The 11,282-nt window shown below is 40.2% G+C and overlaps 2 protein-coding genes across 2 annotated transcripts; one reads left to right on the top strand and one right to left on the bottom strand.

Annotated features, from left to right (window-relative positions):
* Positions 1–6: 6 nt before the first annotated feature.
* LOC140787725 (extra-large guanine nucleotide-binding protein 3-like) lies at positions 7–5,331 on the bottom strand (the record flags this gene model as incomplete). Its single annotated transcript, XM_073136816.1, has 8 exons — positions 4,337–5,331; positions 3,740–3,877; positions 3,094–3,198; positions 2,817–3,002; positions 1,874–2,009; positions 1,238–1,482; positions 645–814; positions 7–331 (listed from the first exon to the last, which is right to left on the bottom strand). Coding segments are annotated over exons 1-8 (2,157 nt in total), but the record flags the coding sequence as incomplete, so codon positions are not given.
* A 2,420-nt stretch (positions 5,332–7,751) lies between these two features.
* Positions 7,752–11,180, top strand: LOC140787683 (probable xyloglucan endotransglucosylase/hydrolase protein 28). Its single transcript, XM_073136745.1, has 4 exons — positions 7,752–8,297; positions 8,406–8,506; positions 9,313–9,521; positions 10,383–11,180. The coding sequence occupies exons 1-4, from the start codon at positions 8,090–8,092 to the stop codon at positions 10,867–10,869; spliced, it is 1,005 nt and encodes a 334-aa protein (XP_072992846.1). The 5' UTR covers positions 7,752–8,089; the 3' UTR covers positions 10,870–11,180.
* Positions 11,181–11,282: the final 102 nt, after the last annotated feature.

Below are 11,282 nucleotides of genomic sequence, written 5' to 3'. Positions count from 1 at the left end.
TTGGTTAGTGTGGTGCGGCTTCACTGGGCTGAAGTCTGCAAACCACTCACACACTGTCAAAGGTATCCTGTTCACCTTTTCTTCAAAGACATCGTACTTGTTCAGGAGGAGCACAAATGGCGTATTCCTAAAAGATGGGTGCCTCACTACATTCTCAAATAGTTCTTTGCTCGCAATCATCTTATTGCAGAGTTGACCTGAGGCTTGCTCCCATGTCTGGTCATAGTCACTAAGAGAAATGCAGAAGATCACGGCATGGACATCTTCAAACATTCCCAGCAACTTACAGCCTTCAGTCAATCCGTTGGATTCTATACGAATCAACTGGTATCTGAAATAATGGAGTAAGACCAAAATTGGTAAACTTTTGCATGATCAATGGTAAAAGAACGAGAGTTCGTACTATTGTTATTTAGACAAATCTTTGCAAGTTCTTCCAATTGGTATTGGAACTGTCATCTAGCTCCCAACTTAATCTAAGAATCTGAGAGAGATAATGTTGCTAACTTGTTACAAGGATATAAGCCATCTAGAGGAGATAATTGATTTAATTGTTTAATTATCTGATAAATTATACGTGTCTTTGGTATAAAGCATGATTGCCAGTTAGTCTAAAACACTATGATAAAAGAAAAAGGACTTACTTTGTTTGGGAAGATGGGCAGTCAAATTTGTTGCTATATGGCTCAGATATCGGACTTTCATCATCTATGCAGAACTCAAGGAAAGCAAGACCATTGCACTGGTTGATACCCTCAGCAAATAGGATGTCCTTCTCAGTAGGTTCATACTCATTGCTGGATACTTCGATAGCCTGAAGACAAGTGCACCATACAATCAAAATATGCCATCACTGCGATCTTATAAAAACCTTCACTCACTACCTGGAATTATTCGAAGCAATGATCCCAAGAGTTAAGATTTGGTCTTTGAATCATCTAAGTTTTTTTTTCTATATGGAATGACAAACCTGTAACAACACACCTGGGATATGGGGGATGGCATGAATACTAAGTTTATGGAATGGCTGTGCATCGGGTAGCTCCACAGGTATGAATATAAACAAAGAAAAGGTTGATGCATGTTTATGGGTACAAAGAGAACACAAGAGTACATTGTAGAAAAATAAATGTATCCACAACAGAGAAAAACCAAACTTCAACTCAGAAATAATTAAACTTAAAGTATAGCCAGTCTAGGATTGAATGAGGCTCTTATAATGTATCTGGGAGCATACCCGATCTAGAAAATAACTGGCAACATCGGAGAGAAAAGGTAACTCATTTCTTCTTTTGTATGTCTCTTGAATTGCAGGATCTTTCCAGACCTCCTCTACAATAGGGGCATACTCCCGTGTGGCAGCAGGGAAAAAAGCATCTAGATCTCCCAGTGCCACAATCTCCAACAGCCAGTCTGAAAAATGCTTTAACCTTTGGTTGATTGAATACGCACTTGACCTGCTTTCCTTTATGCTGCCTTCCCCTGCTATCGTTGACAATAACATCTTCATTTCGCATTTTTAATGATTCACATGCCCAATCAACTTCAACTTGCAATATTGTAGAGAAAGTACAAGAAGGTAGATTCATGATCACAAATTTACTATTAACATGTTAAAATTCTCACCGAGCGTAAGACATATTACACAGGAATAGACCATAAATTTAGTTGTAAAGCACAAGTAGACAACCCTAAATCTAAGAATGAAATCAAGAGACTAAAAGGCATCTAGATAGCCCATCACCCGTGAATTCTTTCCTTTAAAGGATAAAAATGAAAGAAAGAGCATAAAAGTATTCTAATCCTATAATAGTGTAGAAATCACCTAAACAATGGTTGGGATCGTCAGCATGCAACCCGTGAGTTATTTTACCTTCCATAACTTCATCCTCAAAGCGTTCCCTTCCTTCAAGCAATGCACTAAGATACTTGTAGAGATTGCTTTGAATGATGAGTTTCATGCTTTCCATCTCTTCTGGAGTGAACTTGTTTCCATATAAAAACTTGGCCTATGTGATTGGAAATAGTAATATATGTTATAAATATGGAAATGGTAAATGGAGTAATCTTTCAGCAAGTTGACAAGATAATGAAATATGAGCATTCCATTAAACAAGTAAATATTCTTATGTCAATGTGTGGAAAACTTTTAAACTTGATGTAACTAGGAGGTACATTGTGAAAAAAACAAGTTCAATCCGCTGAGTATGTTAACAAAGCTCCAACCAGAACATAGCATTACAAATTAAGATTGCACAAACAACATAAGAAAAATCCACAGCATACCACATATAAGCTACAGTGGATATTAATATAATGTTGACAAAAAAAGAACATTACATATCTCATATACATGGTAAGTGACTATGTGTTAGAAAAATGTAGAAACACGTATCAACCGTTTGACCACCCCAAAACCCCAACCTTATAAAAACGATATCAGAATTATCCTTCTAATTCTTTTTACTTAATGAACAAGAAAGCAACATCCAAAATTCACAACTTATGTATTCCAGATATTTCAGATACTCTGTGTCATGATCCATGTGTTTGATTTTGACTTTCATAATTATATATTGATATTTGCATCAGACTATCAGTACCACTGGAGCTTATGGGATTTTAATAACTCCATGATGAAGTGAAAGACCAACATTCTTTATACTTCATCACCTTATAATTTTATAATCATGCATGATGGAAAAATTGCTTCAAAAATATATGATAATTAATGCTATAATGGATTTCTGAAAACCTTTGTAGAGTAGTTCAACTGGAAGAATGAATAATATATACAGAGTAAGTAGCTGTAGTACCTGTTTAAAGATGGTGCTGGATCCGGAGCCTTCGAGTCCAAGCAACAAAAGTTTCTGGACTCGTTTTTGCTCTAGATACTCAGGAATTGATCTACTTGAAAATGCAGATGCATCCTCTCCAAACCCAGGAGGATTCCCAGGAGGCATGGGCAATGAAAACAGCGAACATATAAGACGAGTTGATGCCTGACTAGCAAACAGCACAATAGTTGCTCAATTAATTGACCTAGAATTGCCATCAACATAGAGCAGTCATCCATTAACAGATGAAATGTACCTTCTCCCAAATATTTCCTCTTATTACGCTCTGTCCCTCTTCCTCGTAAGAACCATCATCATACACCCAGAAATGAGTATCTCGGAGGCATTGGACATTGGCCAACTGAATCAATATCCAGTTAAAACTCTAGTCAAGTACCCATTTGAGCTTTAAGAACTTGAAGAGACAGGCTGTAATATTACGAAAAAATGATGAATAACCCCAAAAAAATACCAACGTCACTTGAAACATCATGCTAAGAAATCAGTCTATTAGATTCACCTAATATGCGGTACAAACAAACTAAGGAAAGTGATTCATGTATTGAAAACTGTTCAAACATAAAAAAGGATTGAAATCTGTCTTAGATGAATCAACATATCAAAAGCAATAGTACTTAGTGTAGTGAACTGAGACTTCCAGATTTGTAGATAACAATTAAGTTAAAGTCAGAGATATTCAGATGTATGTCTTCATTGAAATAAAATTCTGAAAAAAATAACTGAATGAGATATCACAATACTATCAGTAAAATTGCTATGTCAACCACATGTTGCATAAATAGTAAAGATAATAGAAAATAGAGTAAGTGGTGATTGCAGGTACGTATAAACTTGGACAAGTAACAGAGAAAGCATATCATAGAAAAAAGCTAAGACCTTACCTTTAGCACCCTAAGTTCCATTTTTGTGATTTCACGGCCATTAATAAAGACCTGTGTATTACCATTGCTTGCATCTGACTGCAGCTTCCCTCCAACATTCAGCTTCGAACTAATAATCCTGTCAGGTCGCTCACCTTCCTGCCATGGAACCCGAAGAAGACATAAAAACCCAACTCCATGTTCAATATAAGGTAGCCAGATCATTAATAGGAAACAGTTACCAAGAAATTATAATTGCAGATGAGGAATAAAGTTAAGTGTAAACCTAAGGGGAGATCCTAGTTCCACAACAGGCATAAGCAAACTTCCTTAAACCCAAAGAAACTAGCTCTCTCAATATGAACCTTCTTTTGTTATTATGCTAGACAACTTATCTGATGCCCACCTATTATCTCACAATAGAAATATGAACTCAAATGAAGCATAATTGTGCTTTTCATTTATATATTAAAAAAAAAGATACAACAACAATGTGCTCCATCAATGTACTTCTATCCATCAAATTCCTATTTTTCACTTGGATTTAAACATGGAAATAAGTGAAGAACTAAAAAGCCAAGTCAAAATGCTAGAACTTTGGGTACAAAAAAATGTCACCTTTCCCCACAATCCAGAATCCTTGTCATACCAGTACCTCCCTGGCTTCAACTTCTGTGGCGGCATCGGACACCCCAGGATCTCATCGAGCTCTTCCTGCCTCAGCGGCTGCCCGTTGACCACCAACTGCTCTGGTCTGAGCTGGTTCGCGGCGCAGTCCCTCTCCGCCTTCATGATCTGCTGAACTTCCAGTGGGCTGCACAATTTGGCTAACATTCTTGAGCATTTCCCGAGGCCAGGCCGCCTCGACTCCGCAATTGGCCGGCCAATGCAGCTCACACATTTCCTTCCCTCGGGCATTGACCCCATCGCCTTCAGCACACAGTTACTGCAGTACTTCGCTTCACACACCAAACACACCTCCCTCTCCTTCAAGATGTTACCTTTCCCACATCGGCTGCAGATCCCCCTCCTACTCCACCTGTCCCTCGACAGAGGCAACAGGTCCGGCGCCTGTACGCCAGCATCATGGGACTCGTCAGAAGCGTCCAACGCCAGTGCCCCAGGCCGCATCGGCGGGGACTCGGAGGGCGATCTCGTGCCGCCTCCGCCATCGGAGTCCGACGGCGGCGGGACGGCGGAGGACGACCGCGGAGGCTCCGGGATCCGGATGCGGGAGAAACGTCGGCCCCTTGGCAGCGCCGCCATGTCAGCAGAAATCCCGGCAACGGCCGGGGAGGAGCTCCGTTGGGTTATGGGCTCCATACTAGGGCCTTCGTACTCGAAGGCGATCGAGTAGTCGAGGTGCTCCTCGTCGGGGAGAGGAGCTCCGGAAGGCAACATCTTCCTCAGCGCCTCCTCCCACGAGGTCGTGTCCTTGCTCTCCGGCTCCGCCTCTGCCGCCGCTGCCATTCCAAACTTCTTAGATATCTTCGCCGAAGGAGTTACAGTTAGATCTAGGATTAGGGTTTTGTGGACGCCATCAAATCAAATCAACTGAGGTAGGAGGAGGAGGAAAGGAATGCAGCAGAGTTGCAGACGTAACGGATAGATTTGACGGAAGATGCTGTGAGTCAGCAGCCTCATTTCTTGCAGTCGGTGGGGGAGGGCTGCCAATAACGGCTAGTTATTACGGGCTCATAAATTATTAAACAGAAAAGTTCCTCTTTTTATTCGCTGCTGTAATGTATTTTATATTTTAAATGCTACTGATGATTGAATCAAAGTAGACTAATTCACGAAGTTAAATATTTGAATAGGCTAATTGAGGAGTCCTATCAGTTTAGGATATGACATGCGAGTTGGGCTTGGGCTGCCCACGTGGCGGCCCGACCTTAATAAAATGAGGAATTAATTCACTTATTTAATAATACATAAATAGATAGAATGGGGGCGTTCTTTGCCGGAGCCGGACACACGAATAAACCGGGCCAAACTTGGGCCATGGGTGGTTCGGAGTGGGCCAAAGGCGTTGGTTGCTTTGCTGGATTGTTCCTAATTGGTCGTCGAGGGTGGGCCAGGCCTTGGTTTACTCTACTCGTGAGTCGTGAGGACCTTATCCACTTTTGAGAACCTATCTATAAGTTTTTTGTTTTAATTATTGGATCCAGGTACCTCAAGGTGATCCATCCTTTCTTCTTCTTCTTCTTCTTCTTCTTCTTCTTCTTCTTCTTCTTCTTCTTGATAGCAGCAGCATAAGTCCAAAAGTTTGACAACCTTTGCTTGCTAAACAATGCGACGCCACCCACCGTTTCCATTATCGCGATCCCCCCAACCCCTTCCATTCCACATGCAAACAGCTGGATGTGAACACACAGACAAGGACTTCACTTCCCTTGTTCCCCTCCCAATCCTTTTGCAACTCTCTTTACCTACTCTTTGACGTTATTAGTCAGAGAGAGAGAGAGAGAGAGAGAGAGAGAGAGAGAGAGAAAGGTCTTTGACGTGCACCAGAAGGAGAGGGGCATTTTGGGAAGAGAATTGGTGTACAGGAAGGAAGGGAAGGAAGAGAATGGGCAGAGAGATGTAAGTTGGTGTCACGAGGTCACTTTGGGAAACGGAGACCGTAATTCTAGACAAGAGTCAATTTTGGGATGTCTCATGTCTGCGTGGAATGGATGAGCACAAGTTGGGTATGCGAAATTATATAAATTTGATCAAATCATTTAAAGCTAGCTACGCAAACCTTTTATTTATTTATTTTTATTTATTTTTGCTGAGAAATATTTAATTACTGAGTTTGAGTTGGACAGGCGTCATTAAAATTAAATTAAATTAAATTAAACTAAATTAGATTAGATTAAATTGGTCTTACTCTGTCAGTAAGATTTTAAGGGATCCGTCGTTACGCAGTTTCTGAGGTGTTTCTTCTCGTGATACATGGGGCCCAATGCCCATGCAAATTGCGACCAACTCCGTACCGCCAGTGACCCCAAGGACGCTTGATCTCCATCAGACGGCGGGCGAAGGACGAGCGGCGACTGCTCTTTTTACCGTTGCGACTGCGCCTGTGGGCCCAGCCCATGGATTCGACAAATTTTGCTAAGGCGGCCCGCTACCTCTCAAACGGCTACATCCTGCTGACGTGGCATGCCCCGAGCCGTCCACGTTGGAGTTGGTAAGTTGCACCAGAGAGAAGCACCTGATCTGCTCCATTTTTTCGATTATTTATTATTATTATTATTATTATTATTATTATTATTATTATTATTATTATTATATGTCCTGACTTGCTGTTGGATAGAATGCTTATCCAACTATCACCTTTTTTTTTTTACCATATAGACTCACTAGATAAATAAAAAATTTACCATATAGACTCCTGAATTAAAGGATTTACATAGATATTTTTTATTTTTTAAGTTCAGAAAGAGACAATAATAGTTTGGAAGGAGTAAGTGTATTAACTTTTATTATTATGAACATCATAATTATTTTTAATATTGTGTTTTAACATTAAAAGTTTAGCATCTGAAGCATGACAAGCATAAATCATAACTTCAAAAGAGAGAGATTAGAATAAAGTGCCTGAGCTGAGTTATTCTCCAGAACTTATCTAGTTTAGGTCTAATGCTGTACAAGCCTTCTGGTATGGAAAAAAAAAAAGAAAGAGAAAGGGAACAAATATGGGCAGCCATTAGCCAGCACATCATTTGGCCAAGTTGCCCAGTGAGAGTGGTCCTGCCCACTTATGCTACTTCAATTAGTATTGCCACAGACTAAGGCAGTTTTTGTTTAATGTCTGAAGTATTAAATGCCAACAAAGTGTGTATGTATATTTTGATTAAGAAAGGTGTCTGATAACTTCATTACACACTTAAAACACATTTCTAGAACAAATACTATTTACAAATAAAAGAGACTTATGTACTAACTAAATACTGCCTAAGTAATCAAACCTTTATTAGTTCCAAATTTGTTCATCTTCTCCCATTTTAAGAACATGCAAAGCAGTATATTTTTTTTAATTAGGTGGTAATTGAAGTAATTAAAAGGAGGTGTTAAGAAGGAAATCTCTCTCTCTCTCTCTCTCTCTCTCTCTCTCTCTCTCTCTCTCTCTCTCTCTCTCTCTCTCTCTCTCTCTCTCTCTCATGTCTTGGTACAAAGAATTAACTCCTTTTTTTTCCTTTTCTTTTCTCACTAATCCCAATAAAAAGGCAAGCTTTGCTCTGCTTCCCACTACCAAGTCTACCATTGCTTTCTTTCCTCCTCTCCCAAGGAACTGAGGGGAAAAAGATAGACCTCTTTCTTTCTTCTACTCGATAGAATAGAGAGAAAACCAACGCAGGGAGGAAGGGAAGCAGCAGCACGAAGATGGCTTCTTCATCTTTTCTCTTCCTGTTTCTATTCTTGGGTTCTTCCCTTCCTCTCTTCCTCTTCACCAATGGCGAGAAAGTTCCCACCTTGCCCAACCTCACCACCCTCTCCTTCGAGGAAGGCTACACGCAGCTCTTCGGCGACGCCAACCTTATGCTTCACCGTGATGGGAGAAGAGTCCACATCTCCCTCGACGAGAGAACTGGTTCATCTCCTTGTCTCCTTCACTATATATACATATCGATATCTTATTCCTTCTAGTTCCCTATGTATATATATATCTGATGGTGGATTGGATTCTTGAGGTACCCAGGTGCTGGATTCGCCTCTCAGGACCTCTACCTCCATGGATTCTTCAGCGCCTCCATCAAGCTTCCCTCTGATTACGCGGCCGGGGTTGTCGTCGCCTTCTATGTATGATTCTTCTCATTCACGTAGATAAAAACCCAATATTTATCATTCCTACAATCCCATTACGCTTGTATGTTTTCGTGAAATTTAGAGAAAGAATTACCAAAGTTGCGATTTTTCAGTACGAGTAGCGATGTGACGAGCCTTGACTTCTGGGATTTCTTTCTTCCAAGTTCGAATTTGGCTTCAATAAGCTAACCACTTGAGCAAGATAACTTTTCTTTTCTAGTTCTTCCATGGAAAGTGCTTTATCTTCTAGGGAACTTAGAGCAAGACATGAATAAGATACATACTTGTACTGTTCATGTAGTTCTCTTCATAACCACTTGAGCAAGATAACTTTTCTTTTCTAGTTCTTCCATGGAAGTGCTTTATCTTCTAGGGAACTTAGAGCAAGACATGAATAAGATACATACTTGTACTGTTCATGTAGTTCTCTTCATGAATCCTTAAAGTATTATGGTTGCCTGTGTTAATTTTTCTCCCTTTCCAGTGCTATCGAGCAGTGAGTCTGTTGGTGTAAGAACCCTGTAAATTAATTTTTTTTTACTGAAGAACAGGCATGTTGGTGTTTTCTTCTTAAGCTCCAAATTTTCTTTACAAGTGTCTGGATTTTCAATTGTTTGTGTCTTATCTTGCTCATCTCATTAAAATCCACGAATTTTATTTCTAATTCTAACTTGGGTTTTCCATGTCCCGTCTCCGTTTGGATTTCTCTGCATCCTTCCAGTAATCTGTCCATATTCATTTGTTACTCTAAAATCTGTGCAATTATAATTCATAAAAAGCTTCTGTTGATGTTGTTATAGATGTCGAACGGAGATGTGTTTGAGAAGACTCATGACGAACTGGACTTTGAGTTCTTGGGGAACGTAAGAGGGAGGGAATGGAGAGTTCAAACCAACATCTATGGGAACGGAAGCACATCGATTGGAAGGGAAGAGAGATATGGACTTTGGTTTGATCCCACAGAGGATTTTCATCAGTATGCCATCCTGTGGAGCCATGAGAGAATCATGTAAGTGTAGATATCAAGTTCAAAGAAAAAGTACATGAATTTAGGATATATGCTATACTTTATCTTCCCCTTACTTGAGTCCTCTCCTATTTTCCCTTCATTATGAGCTGCTTTGGTTCACTTTTGCCATGGAATTCTGATCCTTTTAGCACATTTTATCTTTTGAAGTCCATTTGTCCTTCATTTCCTACTTAAATGATTGATGCAGAGGTTTAATATTCAGAATGATTTCTTCTTGGTTGCTCTTCTGGATCTGTTTCTGTATTAGTTTCTTATTACTTTTATCTACATGAGTAAATTGCTTTTCTATCCCCTACATTGTACTTGCTTCATGGTAGATATAATTTCTGGGTGGTTAATATGAATTCCTAAGTTGGGTTGTTTGAGACGAACTGGTCTCCATATATGTGCCAAGTTTCTTGTGTTCGTACAATGCTCTATCTTCTTCCTTCTCATAATTGAAAGATATTGGTCTCCTTTGGTTGCACCTTATAGGTGCTTAACTTCAAGAAATAATTTATAGACATCTCTATCTAGGATAGATTTCCTTTCTTTTTCTTAAATTTTCTTCTTTTTCTTCCTTTTCTTTTTCTGAATTTCTCATACTTCACCTAGTTAAAGGACCAGCCAGTTCCATGCTTGCGAATCTGGGTTTACAGAGTGAATCAGAACTTCATCTTCACATGAGATATTCCCTTCTAGACTTTATTTTGCTTGAACTCATGATTTTCTGGTTTGATTCTCTTCTTCCTCTGCCTTCTGTTTTGTTCAGCAAAATTACCTTTGCATGTTACAAGCAAAGTTTTAAATCTTACTTCCTAACTTTCTTTTGTTTTGTTTTCCCCTCTTTGCCTTGAGCAGATTCTATATTGATGATATTCCAATTAGGGAGGTGGTGAGGACCCCAGCCATGGGTGGGCAGTTCCCCTCTAAGCCCATGTCCCTCTATGCCACCATATGGGATGGTTCTAACTGGGCCACCTCTGGTGGACGCTACAAGGTCAATTACAAATATGCCCCTTATGTTGCCGAATTCTCTGATCTCATCCTCCATGGCTGTGCTGTTGATCCCACGAGTCACAGGCCAACCTGTGAAGCAGCTGATGCTCAGCAGGTCTACAATTTCATCACAATGTCAAGCGAACAACGATCAGCCATGGAGAAGTTCCGCAAGAAGTACATGACTTACGGCTACTGCTATGATCGCATTCGCTACCAGACCCCTCCACTAGAGTGCAGCGTTGGTTCTGAGGCTGGTCTTTTCCTTTCATCAGGTGAAGCAAAGCTCTATGACCGCCGTCGCCATGGTAAGCGCCATCGTCGGAACACGGCAGATGCCGCAATTTGAGTCCAGTTGGTTGGAAACCTAAGCATTGGGAGGGAATCAATTATATATACCATGTATTCTTGTGATGTATAGAGAATTTATTGGAGGAGGGTAAGAGGTTTCAGTTGGTGGGTAGTAGATTTATTATTTAGATCACATATGTAATGTAAGTATAACACTTTGTCCTGTCCATGTTTCGTGGCTTCGCTGCCTTTCTTTGTCATAGACTACTTTCCTGAACCACCCTGATGTTCTTAGGTATATCTGAAGTAAAGATGCAGAGAGGAATGTATGAAAAGAGTAAATAAAAGATGAGGGGATTTTCTTTGCTATGTTTTTCGTCCTCTGTTCTGGTGGTTGTGGTGAAGGTGTAGGGCCATGATGCCTTTGCAGAATAAGAGGTAGTTGTGCTTGCTATCCCCTTTTGAGTTTGT

This window comes from Typha latifolia, chromosome 4 (genome assembly GCF_019914945.1).
Source record: "Typha latifolia isolate L0001 chromosome 4, TyphaL0001v2, whole genome shotgun sequence".
Lineage (NCBI taxonomy): Eukaryota > Viridiplantae > Streptophyta > Magnoliopsida > Poales > Typhaceae > Typha > Typha latifolia.
This window is presented reverse-complemented; position numbering and strand designations above follow the sequence as displayed.

What these genes read in the sequence shown, in the direction of transcription:
- LOC140787683 (XM_073136745.1), top strand. Translation starts at nt 8,090, where the DNA reads ATGGCTTCTTCATCTTTTCTCTTCCTGTTTCTATTCTTGGGTTCTTCC. An exon ending in CTCCCTCGACGAGAGAACTG is followed by an intron (nt 8,298 to 8,405) that starts GTTCATCTCCTT and finishes TGAGGTACCCAG; the next exon opens with GTGCTGGATTCGCCTCTCAG. An exon ending in TGGAGCCATGAGAGAATCAT is followed by an intron (nt 9,522 to 10,382) that starts GTAAGTGTAGAT and finishes TGCCTTGAGCAG; the next exon opens with ATTCTATATTGATGATATTC.